At 43.7% G+C, this 14,018-nt stretch overlaps 1 protein-coding gene across 1 annotated transcript; it reads left to right on the forward strand.

Moving 5' to 3' along the window:
* Positions 1-770: 770 nt before the first annotated feature.
* LOC306858587 (ADP-ribosylation factor GTPase-activating protein 3-like) lies at positions 771-13,034 on the forward strand. Its single transcript, XM_079399180.1, has 16 exons — positions 771-1,281; positions 1,568-1,686; positions 1,999-2,071; positions 2,153-2,284; positions 3,569-3,649; positions 3,736-3,814; positions 3,895-3,954; positions 4,042-4,091; positions 5,318-5,454; positions 5,550-5,681; positions 9,074-9,199; positions 9,271-9,369; positions 9,508-9,622; positions 10,788-10,875; positions 12,339-12,472; positions 12,543-13,034. Exons 1-16 carry the CDS (start codon positions 1,213-1,215, stop codon positions 12,558-12,560), a joined length of 1,512 nt encoding a protein of 503 aa, XP_079255306.1. The 5' UTR covers positions 771-1,212; the 3' UTR covers positions 12,561-13,034.
* The last annotated feature ends 984 nt before the right edge of the window (positions 13,035-14,018 follow it).

Consider the following 14,018-nt stretch of genomic DNA (forward strand, 5'->3'; position numbering starts at 1 on the left):
ATTTTTAATATATATAAACAAATCAAACCACTAGGTTTTGGCAGCAAGAACGTTTTAGTAATTTAAACTATAATAAAATTGTGTGATCACTTTTCTGTTTATTTGTCTTTTCCATTTCTTGAATTATTTATTTTTGTTATATATATAATGAGTGGTTTTTATATAGTTTAAAAAGTACAAGTCAGAATAAATGTTTTGTTATACACTAACATACAAGATGTTATTGATGCATTTGAACATTATTAATGTGTACATACTTTTATTAATATATATATATATATATATATATAGTGTGGTCACTTATTCTTTCATATAATTTAAATTGTGCAAGTCAGAATAAGGGTGTTGTTTAATTATACACATACATGTATCTGATCATTATTGCACTCATATTTTGACATGATATTTTCGCCAGTTATTTGAAACTAAAGTAGACACTCGGGGTGCTTCTCAATATCCCTCCTCGCTTCCTCACTCCTCCGTCCTCCATCCTATGACCCGGAAACCGATCGAGCTTAGCCATCTTGAAGGACATCTCAATTCTCTAATTGCACCGTGAGGAGGCGAGGAACGAGGAGTGAGGAGCCATCCAAAGGAGCTATGAGGAGGATACACAGGTGTATACTATGCGGAAGTCTTTTTCATCGAAAAACCTGACGCACGTGTAAATTCTCCTCCCCCTTCTCATCTGTTGTAATAATTTTTAATTTATATTTTACCTTTGCGATTTAAATAAACCATACATGTCATATATTTCAACAGGGCATCTTGCTTTATTAATGTTTATTTTGAAAGTCTTAAAAAACAAACTTTAACAACATAAGGGCAGATGCATTTTGCGCAGCTGATGACGCTCTAAAGTGATGCTAAAGGGAGCGAGGATATATCATTTCACTTGATTCAATTCCTCCATCCTCGCGTCTTTTATGTGCATCCTTCCCTCGTATCCTGAAGGGGTGGAGCTAAGATGCGAGGAAAGGACGCAGGGAAAGGAAACGAGGATGCACAAATAAGAATTGAGAAGCACCCTTGGTATGTTTGTATATAAACTGTGCTCGCGCGCCTGCATCCTGTTTGTGTCCGAGCCTGCTCTCCGCCAATCAGCGCTCGCCGGCGCGGGACGTCACGGCAGCCGGAAGTGCGCTGCTCCTCAGACTCAGACTCAGACTCAGACTCGCTAGCAGATGCAGACTTTCCTCTCGGCTAGACAACATGACAGACCCCAGCAAACACGACATCTCTGCCGTCCTCCGGCGCCTGCGCTCCGTCCACGCGAACAAGGTGAGTCCGAGACCCCCCGCAGACCCGCTCCTGTCCGGAAGACCCCGACACGTCACGTGTTTACAGCAAACATATGGCAGCTCGAGACGAACCACCACAGTTATTAATAAACAGCTTTATTCCTCAAAACATGTGCTGCTTCACCTGCGAACAGAGCAAAACACACGCAAATGAGTGGAAAGATAGCTAGAAACAATGTTAGGTGATTGTGTTGAGATGTTTGAAACGGATTAACTGCATGATGATGATGATGATGATGATGATCTGGTGTGTTTGTGTGTTGTAGATGTGTTTTGACTGCTCTCTGAAGAACCCCAGCTGGGCGAGCATCACATACGGGGTGTTTCTCTGCATCGACTGCTCCGGGACACACCGCTCGCTGGGAGTTCACCTGTCCTTCATCAGGTAACCTCACACCTTCATCAGGTAACCCTCCATCAGGTAACCCTCCATCAGGTAACCCTCACACCTTCACCAGATAACCCTCCATCAGGTAACCCTTCACCAGATAACCCTTCATCAGGTAACCCACATCTGACACGACATCAAGACATGATCAGTCAGCTTCGCCTTAATAAAAATAAATCTTAATGAAAGGTAGAATCACCTAATCCCGAGCGTCACACTAGAGCTGGATCAGTGCTGGTGCGGTTCATTACTCTCTCGCAGCGCTGTCAGTGTTTCTGCAGAGATCAACTCTTCTGTCCTCTGCTGCAGGTCCACAGAGCTGGACTCAAACTGGTCCTGGTTCCAGCTGCGCTGCATGCAGGTGGGCGGCAACGCCAGCGCGGTGAGTGTCTGTGCTGTCTAACATCTGTATCCTGAGCGCTCCCCTGGTGTGTGTCCGTTAATGTGAGTGTGTTCCCCACAGAGTGCCTTCTTCAGTCAGCACGGCTGTACCACCAGCGCAGCCAACACCAAATACAACAGCAGAGCCGCAGTGCTCTACAGAGAGAGAATCAAGAGTCTGGCCACACAGGCCACCAGACAGCACGGCACAGAGGTCACGCGCACACACTATACACTACACACACTATACTCACTCACACACGCACACTATACTCACACACACACACACACACACACACACATGCACACTATACTCACTCACACACGCACACTATATACACACACACACACTATACTCACTCACACACGCACACTATATACACACACACACACACACACACTATACTCACTCACGCACACACACTATACACACACGCACACACACTATACTCACACACACACGCACACACACTATACTCGCGCGCACACACACTATACTCACTCACACACGCACACTATACTCACTCACGCACACACACTATACACTACACGCACGCACACTATACTCACTCACACACACACACTATACTCACACACACACACTATACTCACACACACGCACACTATACTCACTGACGCACACACACTATACACACACGCACACACATTATACTCACTCACACACGCACACTATACTCACTCACACACGCACACTATACTCACTCACACACGCACACTATACTCACTCACACACGCACACTATACTCACTCACACACGCACACTATACTCACTCACACACGCACACTATACTCACTCACACACACACACACACACTCTCACACTCACACACTCTCTCTCACACACACACACACACACATCAGAGACACACACACACACGCTCTCACACACGCACACAAACGCACACACACACACTTCAGAGACATACAAACACACACGCGCACACACACCTGAGGCCTGTACCATGATGGTAGATGAACAAATTCAGAGTTACAGGATTAGTTTAGAATAAAACCAAACCACTCCAGTCCAGGTTTGTTGGTACGAGATTCAAAACCTTTTAGATAAAGGTTAAGAAAAGAATGAGGAATTTAAACTGAAGAAAGTACTTGTTCATGAAAGAGGACAAATAAAGCGTTGTCTTGCTCTATCAGTGTAAGTTAGATCTGTGTCACTGCACATGTACAACGAAACTCTGGTGGAGCTACCTTCAGGTGCCTTCTTCATACACACAAATCAGTGATGTACCATGTGCATATACACTAAAGACTCTACTGTTAGACATAATACTCTCTACAATACCATACCATATACACAGCAATATACAATAAACACAATACAGTATTCAACACAGTCCAGTGCAGTCAGAAGTGAAACTTGTGAGGTTCCGGCTTCATGGTACAGGCCCTGCTCTCTCAGAGTCACATCCAGAGCTCGTAGTGCTAGTGATGATGCTCATGTTGTTGTCTGTGTGTTCAGTTATGGCTGGAGGGTCAGGCTCCTCTGTCACCCACGTCACCCCTCGACAAACACGAGGACTTCTTCACCACACTCACCCAGGTGAGGACCAGCCGCACGTTTCATGTGCATGCATACGTTATCATATTTGTGCCATCACACTGTCTGTGTTTGCTGTTTTCCCACAGGCTCCCCTGAAGGAGAGACTCAGTGTTCAGCTGAACACCAGCCAACTACAGAACACAGTTGAGGATAAGAATAATAACGGTAGGCTAACTGAGGAAGCACGATATGCTCAGATCAGTGTGATTGTTTCTGGAAGATGTTTTTGTTTTTCTTGAGCACAGGTGAGAGAGAGGTGGGTCCCAGTGTGGAGCAGCTCAGTGTGTCTCCAACATCTGCTGCAGGTAAAGCTCACCATCCTCCTCCTCACTGACACACGCAGCTCCAATCATAACTCACTGTATCATGAACGTCTGATTCTCCTCTCACAGAGATCACATCCTCTCTGCTCAAGAAGAAGCCCACCACAGGAAAGAAATCAGTGAGTTTCCTGCCAGCGTAACACTCAGGATCTGCTCATTTATTATTCATAAGTACATCAAAATGCAGTCGTACACATTGACTTGAACACACATCTTCTATAATGAACATGTTTTTCATTTCTGGATTAAAATTAATTTTAATATCTTTTTGACAGGCATAGATTCAAATAAGTCAGGGTGGTGCGACTGTCCTAATACTATGATGTAGAAAAAGGCTGCGTTTAATTCAGTTCTAAAAAAAAAAAACCTTTAAATAGTTTATCATCCTTTATTGTTATTTCTTAGAAAATAATATTTTAACAAGCTGTTTATCAGTATTTGAAAACTTGTCCATCAATGTGGTGTGACCAGCATGACATGAAACAGGAAATGATGTCATAGAGTGGACCCCTGCAGACCTTCATGAGTGCGTGTGAGGCAAGGGTAGATCAAATTGTTGAATGTCATGTGGTGTAACTCCTAAAAAATGCAATCATTTCTACCATGAAAAGTATATTTTAAAACTTTTTGTAATGAATAATTATGAATCAATGAAATGATTTGAATGCTTTTTAATTGATGCTTCCACCACCTGACGTTTGTAAGAGTCAGTGAAATGCTATTTGTCTGCAAACTCAAGTCATGTGGTGCAACCATCATGCAGAGGTCAGTAAGCCCTCGATCATTTGATCTTGAGTGAGGTCAATTCAAGTTATAAATCGTCATGTGGTGCGACTCCCCAAAACCTTTTGAATTAATGATATTTGTTTTAAAAATCTTTATACCTTGAAAAATTGGGCAAAAACTTTTTTGAAAATGATTAAATAATTGAATGATTAAGACATATCCACTTAAAAACATTCAATGTGTAAGGGAAGTATTTTGGTGTGGTTATGCCATATGACGTTTTTAGAGTCAGTAAATTGAATAAAGGTTCCACATGAAACCATCATGATGGCAAGGTCAGTTTAGGTTGGAAAATGTTGTGTGGTGCAACTCCTCAAAAACGTCATGCTTTTTATGATTTAAGAATAAAATTTGGATATTAGATCATTTGATTGTGTTTGACGTAACAGTGTCGGTTCAAAACTGTCATGTGGTGCGACTTCAAACTTTCAGAACCATCATGAACCCATAGAGCACGTTTTTTAAGAGCCTGACTCGTGTTTTACACTGAATTTTGAAGGCCTGTCTGCAGTCTTGCGCTCTGTGTTGATTTGTGATTGATTGGGTGTGATTGAATGAGGCGGGCGGCAGGAAGGTGGGTCTGGGCGCTCAGAAGGTCAGCAGTCAGAGCTTCAGTGCACAGCAGAAGCAAGCTCAGGCCGTGGACAGACAGCAGGAGGAGAGGAGCTCACAGACGAGCAGCAGCGCTGAGCCCGAGTGAGTGAGCGAACACGGCCATCTGAGGATCAGACTCAGAACACATGCTCATCCTCTGTGTGTGTGTGTGTGTGTGTGTGTGTGTGTGTGTGCAGAGTGTTGTCTCTGAGCCATGCTTACCAGAGTCTGGAGCTGCAGCGGAGGAGAGACCAGGAGCAGCTGAGTCGTCTGGATGGCAAGAAGCAGGAGCAAGCGGAGCGGCTCGGCATGGGCTTCGGCGGACGCAGGTCAGCGCTGATCCATACTACTCCTAAAAACAAAGAAATGTCTTCTTCCTTGCATTTTTTTCCTCTCTCTAGCTTGTTTCCTGATATATAAAATATCGCTGGCTGTTTAACATATTGATTTAGTTCCAATCACATCTCATTGGTCAAAATCATGATCAAATCTCACTGATTAAAATCACACTCTGCCCAGACTCAAGTGTCATTGGCCACAATCCAGCTCCACCCATAGTCGCATCTTATTGGTTAAAAATCACACCTCAAATCTCATTTGTCGAAATCATACTCTGCCCAGATTTACAACTTAAAAAAACTATTTGAGTTAGTTTTGGCCAGTGTGTTATGAGTGTGGGAGGAGTTAGTTTTGTCCAGTGTGTTATGAGTGTGGGCGGAGTTAGTTTTGTCCAGTGATGATAGTGAGTGTGGGCGGAGTTAGTTTTGTCCAGTGTGTTATGAGTGTGGGCGGAGTTAGTTTTGGCCAGTGTGTTATGAGTGTGGGCGGAGTTAGTTTTGGCCAGTGTGTTATGAGTGTGGGCAGAGTTAGTTTTGTCCAGTGATGATAGTGAGTGTGGGCGGAGTTAGTTTTGTCCAGTGTGTTATGAGTGTGGGCGGAGTTAGTTTTGGCCAGTGTGTTATGAGTGTGGGCGGAGTTAGTTTTGGCCAGTGTGTTATGAGTGTGGGCAGAGTTAGTTTTGGCCAGTGTGTTATGAGTGTGGGAGGAGTTAGTTTTGTCCAGTGATAGTGAGTGTGGGCGGAGTTAGTTTTGTCCAGTGTGTTATGAGTGTGGGCGGAGTTAGTTTTGGCCAGTGTGTTATGAGTGTGGCCGGAGTTAGTTTTGGCCAGTGTGTTATGAGTGTGGGAGGAGTTAGTTTTGTCCAGTGATGATAGTGAGTGTGGGCGGAGTTAGTTTTGTCCAGTGTGTTATGAGTGTGGGCGGAGTTAGTTTTGGCCAGTGTGTTATGAGTGTGGGCGGAGTTAGTTTTGGCCAGTGTGTTATGAGTGTGGGCAGAGTTAGTTTTGGCCAGTGTGTTATGAGTGTGGGAGGAGTTAGTTTTGTCCAGTGATAGTGAGTGTGGGCGGAGTTAGTTTTGTCCAGTGTGTTATGAGTGTGGGCGGAGTTAGTTTTGGCCAGTGTGTTATGAGTGTGGCCGGAGTTAGTTTTGGCCAGTGTGTTATGAGTGTGGGCGGAGTTAGTTTTGGCCAGTGTGTTATGAGTGTGGCCGGAGTTAGTTTTGGCCAGTGTGTTATGAGTGTGGGCGGAGTTAGTTTTGTCCAGTGATGATAGTGAGTGTGGGCGGAGTTAGTTTTGTCCAGTGATGATAGTGAGTGTGGGCGGAGTTAGTTTTGTCCAGTGTGTTATGAGTGTGGGCGGAGTTAGTTTTGGCCAGTGTGTTATGAGTGTGGGCGGAGTTAGTTTTGGCCAGTGTGTTATGAGTGTGGGAGGAGTTAGTTTTGTCCAGTGATGATAGTGAGTGTGGGCGGAGTTAGTTTTGTCCAGTGTGTTATGAGTGTGGGCGGAGTTAGTTTTGTCCAGTGATGATAGTGAGTGTGGGCGGAGTTAGTTTTGTCCAGTGATGATAGTGAGTGTGGGCGGAGTTAGTTTTGGCCAGTGTGTTATGAGTGTGGGCGGAGTTAGTTTTGGCCAGTGTGTTATGAGTGTGGGCGGAGTTAGTTTTGGCCAGTGTGTTATGAGTGTGGGCGGAGTTAGTTTTGGCCAGTGTGTTATGAGTGTGGGCGGAGTTAGTTTTGGCCAGTGTGTTATGAGTGTGGGCGGAGTTAGTTTTGGCCAGTGTGTTATGAGTCTGGGCGGAGTTGGTTTTGGCCAGTGTGTTATGAGTGTGGGCGGAGTTAGTTTTGGCCAGTGTGTTATGAGTGTGGGCGGAGTTAGTTTTGGCCAGTGTGTTATGAGTCTGGGCGGAGTTGGTTTTGGCCAGTGTGTTATGAGTGTGGCCGGAGTTAGTTTTGGCCAGTGTGTTATGAGTGTGGGAGGAGTTAGTTTTGTCCAGTGATGATAGTGAGTGTGGCCGGAGTTAGTTTTGGCCAGTGTGTTATGAGTGTGGGAGGAGTTAGTTTTGTCCAGTGATGATAGTGAGTGTGGGCGGAGTTAGTTTTGTCCAGTGTGTTATGAGTGTGGCCGGAGTTAGTTTTGGCCAGTGTGTTATGAGTGTGGGCGGAGTTAGTTTTGGCCAGTATGTTATGAGTGTGGGCGGAGTTAGTTTTGGCCAGTGTGTTATGAGTGTGGGCGGAGTTAGTTTTGGCCAGTGTGTTATGAGTGTGGGAGGAGTTAGTTTTGTCCAGTGATGATAGTGAGTGTGGCCGGAGTTAGTTTTGGCCAGTGTGTTATGAGTGTGGGAGGAGTTAGTTTTGTCCAGTGATGATAGTGAGTGTGGGCGGAGTTAGTTTTGGCCAGTGTGTTATGAGTGTGGCCGGAGTTAGTTTTGGCCAGTGTGTTATGAGTGTGGGCGGAGTTAGTTTTGGCCAGTGTGTTATGAGTGTGGGCGGAGTTAGTTTTGTCCAGTGTGTTATGAGTGTGGGCGGAGTTAGTTTTGGCCAGTGTTATGATTGTGGGCGGAGTTAGTTTTGGCCAGTGTGTTATGAGTGTGGGAGGAGTTAGTTTTGTCCAGTGATGATAGTGAGTGTGGGAGGAGTTAGTTTTGGCCAGTGATGATAGTGAGTGTGGGCGGAGTTAGTTTTGTCCAGTGTGTTATGAGTGTGGGCGGAGTTAGTTTTGGCCAGTGTGTTATGAGTGTGGGCGGAGTTAGTTTTGGCCAGTGTGTTATGAGTGTGGGCGGAGTTAGTTTTGGCCAGTGAGTTATGAGTGTGGGCGGAGTTAGTTTTGGCCAGTGTGTTATGAGTGTGGGCGGAGTTGGTTTTGGCCAGTGTGTTATGAGTGTGGGCGGAGTTGGTTTTGGCCAGTGTGTTATGAGTGTGGGCGGAGTTGGTTTTGGCCAGTGTGTTATGAGTGTGGGCGGAGTTAGTTTTGGCCAGTGTGTTATGAGTGTGGGCGGAGTTAGTTTTGGCCAGTGTGTTATGAGTGTGGGCGGAGTTAGTTTTGGCCAGTGTGTTATGAGTGTGGGCGGAGTTAGTTTTGGCCAGTGTGTTATGAGTGTGGGCGGAGTTAGTTTTGGCCAGTGTGTTATGAGTGTGGGCGGAGTTAGTTTTGGCCAGTGTGTTATGAGTGTGGGCGGAGTTGGTTTTGGCCAGTGTGTTATGAGTGTGGGCGGAGTTAGTTTTGGCCAGTGTGTTATGAGTGTGGGCGGAGTTGGTTTTGGCCAGTGTGTTATGAGTGTGGGCGGAGTTAGTTTTGGCCAGTGTGTTATGAGTGTGGGAGGAGTTAGTTTTGGCCAGTGTGTTATGAGTGTGACTAAGGTGCCGTCTCCTGCTGTGTTTTCTAGCGGTCTGTCTCACTCGGTGACGGAGGGCATGCAGATCATCCAGCAGGAGTCTCCGGGGCTGAGCTCCTCCAGCAGGAAAGCTTATGAGGAGGATGAGGAGCAGGAGGACCAGCAGTTCTCCTCCAGGTGATGCTTCGTTCCTGAGGCCTCTGTTGGTGTCTCCTGCTGTGTGTTCATGTGTGTCTCTTCTCACATAGAATGCTCCTGGATGAAGCTGAGGGATCATCAGATCAGTTCTTCTCTCAGTGGAGGCCTGCGACCAAGCAGACCGATGTCTACCTGCACCCAGACGACAGGTCAGATGAGTTACTGGAGATAAAATTTGACATGTATAGTCATTATCAGTGTCGAGCCTCTCAGATGCTGAAACGCTGTATAATGCACTAGCCCTCAGCAGTCAGTGCAGCATTCACTCAGTGTGTCTGTGCTCTCAGGGTCTCGGCGAGGAGGAAGGAGCCGCAGGCCGTCTCTGATGATGCTCAGAGGAAGTTCGGCGACGCCAGAGCCATTTCATCAGACATGTTCTTCGGGAAGCAGGACCACTCCGAGGTGAAGTGCTGCGAACACGTCAAACAGATGCCGCTGAGAAACATGAGCTCTGTGCTCTTAAATGCTGTTATTACAGATCTGCTGCTTGAGCTTCTTATTACTGATCTTTTGAGACAGTTCTCTAAAAACTAAAGATTAATAATCATAATCCCATAGATTTACATTGATGGAATCAATTGTTCAACATGAGCCAGAACCAGAGCATGTTCAACTGAGAACTTTAACTCCCAGAATCCTTTGAGGCTAAATGAAGCTTCGCTTCCATGTATGATTTCTAATCCACTTAAACTCATTCAAGCTTCCATTCTATTTAATATTTCTTATTTATCTCTCTCACTAGCCAAACCTAGCAACTAGCCTAACACTGTGTCCTAACTACACGCGATGTGACGCTGCGACAAGCAATAAAAGGTATCTTTTCCATGTTAATCTGAGGTTTTGTCCTAACTAGCCGCGATGACGACACGCAAAATTTCTAATTTAGAAATGGTTTCTATTTCCGCAACATCGTGGCTGGAACAACAACACAAACTATATGACCGTAGATAATCTCAGGTACAGATTATGTGCTTTATTCAATGTTAGAAGTGTCTAATGTGAGTTTGAATATCACACTGCAGGCATTTATAGCCATACTGAAAGCAACAACAGATTCTCAGATCTTGAAATAAATTAAAGCAACGATGTGAACTCGATCTGAATCAAGAAGCATATTCCATGACACAGATGGTATCAATCACTTGGTATGTACATTCAATGAGGTTAAAAAGGTTTAATATTTATGAATTAGTTTCTAAACTCGTCCATTTCAATGCGAGTGCAGTGCGCTTCAAGAGAGGCTCCGCCCACACATACTTCTGATTGGCTGTGATATTCGATTGATTGTCACGTTGCGTTGTCCTGTTGTGTCTGGTGTGGACGGACATTGTTTGTCGCTGGAATCTTGTCGCGTAGCGTGTAGCTAGGACACGGTCTAAGACATGCTAATCATGCTAACAATGTATTAAATCATGTTAAATCATGCTAGCAACATGTCATCAACATCTATCTAAATGTTCAAGCTTTTACAGCTGCTTTAGACGTTCAGGCTAGGTTTTCTGAAGCCAGCCTAAGGTTTGTCCTGACGATGTTTTGAATGGAGTTCTGTGGTGTTTTCTGAGTGCAGTATGAGGTTCGAGCGCGGCTGGAGAATTTCTCGGGCAGCTCCGCGATCAGCTCAGCCGATCTGTTTGACGAGCAGAAGAAATCAGCAGGTGGGTTATTAATCGTGAAGTAATCCTGAGGATATTGAGCTGCTGGTTATTTATTATCCTGAGAACACTGTCTTCACTGACGTTTCCTGAAGCTCACGTAGCCAGTGTTACAAGTAACGCCAGGTACATACTCAGATGGCGTTTTTCAAGTAACTAGTAAAGTAATGCATTCATTTTAGATTCACAACTAAATAGTTACTTTTTAAAGGGGTCATATGACGTTGCTAAAAAGAACAATATTTAGTGTGTTTGCTGTAATGTTTATGTGGTTTAAAGTTCAAATAACATTATTTTGCACATACTGTTCATTATTGTTGCTCCATCTTTCTGAAACACTTTGATTTTTACAAAGCTCATCGTTCTGAGAAGCGAGGCGTGCTCTGATTGGCCAGCTATCCAGTGTGTTGTGATTGGCCGAATACCTCAAGCGTGAGACAGAAAAGTTACGCCCCTCACCGTAGTGTAATGACCTTTCCCGGCACGACGAGACTAAAACAATAAAACCCATTATAAACCAGGCAATTGTAGCATCCAGTGAGGACATAATTACTGATTATAATGACTTTTACCGTCTTTTTAGTAAAACATTACCATGTGTGTGTTTGTGATCGGAGAAACGCCAAACAAGCAGTACTCTACACTGCTCAAAACTCACATTTGAACCATCAGTGGCAAAATCTTTAAAGATCGAAACATCAGAGTCAGAAGCGCCAGACTGTCCTTGTGACGTTGGAATATCCCCACTTTATAGAAACCGCTGGAATTACAGGCTACTCCTCCAGCTTCAGGAAACAGTCCTCTGTAAAATGTGCTGCACACACTCTAATATTTGGGTTGAGCTGTTCTGGAACAGTGTTGTAAATACAGCTTAACCACTGATTTCTAGTTGTGTCCTCTTTTGGAAGCCCAAACAAAGTAGTTTCTCTTTCACAACGAAACACAGCGTCTCCAGGACATGACGCCGGCGGCAGCAACAATACTACACCCAGAATAATAGCTCCACCTTCTTTCATTGTGTATACATTTGGGCGGTGTTTTACAAATCTTTGGTTTTGAGACTTTAGTCTTTGTAACTTCAGGGATCTTATCTATGCACAAACAGCTTGTAACACTCCAAAGAGAAAGAAAAGCACAATATATGACCCCTTTATAATAAGTAATGCCAGTTCCTGTGTTTCTCATGTATTGTCTGACAGCTCTGGTGTTGAGAGAAATCAGGAGAAAGTGCAGCGCTGTGTAAATACGATGCTTACTGTAGTTCCTGACTAAACATCATGCATTTACTAATAACTGAATTTATATGTCCTTCAGCCTGAGGCGCATTCATTTCACTTTTTTATATTAAAAACAAACAAGCAAGCCCAGCCCAGATGAGAAAAAGTAATGTGATGTTGGTTCTTTAGCTCAGTATTGTACTGCGTTAGCTGCAAGAGCAGTGCTTGTAACAGTGTGTTGTGTCTCAGCGGCGTCCGGCGGCTCCTACAGCCTGAGCAAGGTTCTGCCGGCCGTGCCGGACATGATGCAGTTCAAGAGCGGCGTGCGCTCGGTGGCCGGGAAGCTGTCGGTCATGGCCAGCGGAGTCGTGTCCAGCATACAGGTCAGTCTCTGAGCCCGTACCTCACCCCTTCTCCTGCCGGGATGAGCTCTGACTCTGTGTGTTTCTGCAGGATCGCTACAGCACATGAGTCCCGAGGAGTCTGCGTCCAGCAATCATTTACTCGACAGCATTCATGGCTTTCTTTGGGATTGTGTTTGTTTAATGTTGCAGCTTGAGTTTTGACTGAAACGAGTCGTCATCTGATCTCTTGGGGACCAAAACTCTTGTTTATTTGATATGTTTGCTCTCGGATTGCACTATATTTCAGCTGTTTCCTACAGTGATGCCATAAAGAGTTTATGATCATGAAGGGTAGCTTTATACGATGTATTATGTAGCATTGCATATGTGATGATGATGATGATGAAGACGCACACTACAACTGTGACAATCGTTCACCTGAAGCCTTATTCATCTCATTGCCTTATCTATGTTTGTTTATGGTATCTGTTTATCTTTGTCATTTATGTTCATGTGTAAAACATACGGGGCTCATTAAATGCTGTGGGTGATTAATGCGGTAAATTGATTTAACTCAATAAAGATCAGACTTGATAAGTAACTGAACTGTGTTTTTTCACTTATAGTTATAATTTGTCATAATGCAAAAAAAACAGACCATAAGAACTGTTGTAAAATTCAATCCTATAGAGATTCTAATCATCCATCTGTCCCTGCAGCACAGAAGCAGTCATGAGTAGCACAGGTATATCTGTAGCAATAACCAACAATACACTGTATGGATCAAAATTATACATTTCTCTTTAATGACAAAAATCATTAGGATATTAAGATCATGCTCCATGAAGATAAATTTATTACCGTAAATATATCAAAACTTCATTTTTGATTAGTAATATGCATTGCTAAGAACTTAATTTGAACAACTTTAAAGGAGATTTTCTCAATATTTAGATTTTTTTGCTCCCTCAGATTCCAGATTTTCTAATAGTTGTATCTCAGACAAATATTGTCCTATCATAACAAACCATACATCAATGGAAAGATTATTATTCAGCTGATGTATACATCTCAATTTCAGAACATTGACCCTTATGCCTGGTTTTGTGGTGCATGGTCACACATGAATAATCAAATCTCTGCTTGATCCCTGTGCTGCACAGATGTGTGTAGAACACCAACATTTTATTATTTAATATTTTTAAATTCTTGTTAGTAAATCTAAGAATCTAAAGTTAACTATATTTTAATAAAGATATATTAAAATAAACAGCTGCTGAAAAAAAGTTTAACAACGATTCATTTGTATGAATCCTTAAACAGGTTTTCCATCAGTAAATAATCTCCAGAAAATCATTAATAAAACACACTTAGCTGTGATTGGTCAGTCCTGACCAGCGACGAGAAAAGCAACAGGTGTCACGTGACAACGCTGCTTATTCGCCGTTTCAATAAAAATAATTTACAGCGAAGCAGTTACACTTAATAACTTTAACAGACATTGAAATAAACAAACAGAGGAGAGTTAAAAAATTGCATAATTATTAGGCTCGCCTAAGCCCCGCCCACACCGTTACGTCAGTGT

This window comes from Barbus barbus (genome assembly GCF_936440315.1).
Source record: "Barbus barbus genome assembly, chromosome: 39".
NCBI lineage: Eukaryota > Metazoa > Chordata > Actinopteri > Cypriniformes > Cyprinidae > Barbus > Barbus barbus.

Coding starts and splice junctions, on each gene's coding strand:
- LOC306858587 (XM_079399180.1), top strand. CDS start 1,213: ATGACAGACCCCAGCAAACACGACATCTCTGCCGTCCTCCGGCGCCTG. Junction 3,815..3,894: donor TGAGGATAAGAATAATAACG/GTAGGCTAACTG, acceptor TCTTGAGCACAG/GTGAGAGAGAGGTGGGTCCC. Junction 9,200..9,270: donor GACCAGCAGTTCTCCTCCAG/GTGATGCTTCGT, acceptor CTTCTCACATAG/AATGCTCCTGGATGAAGCTG.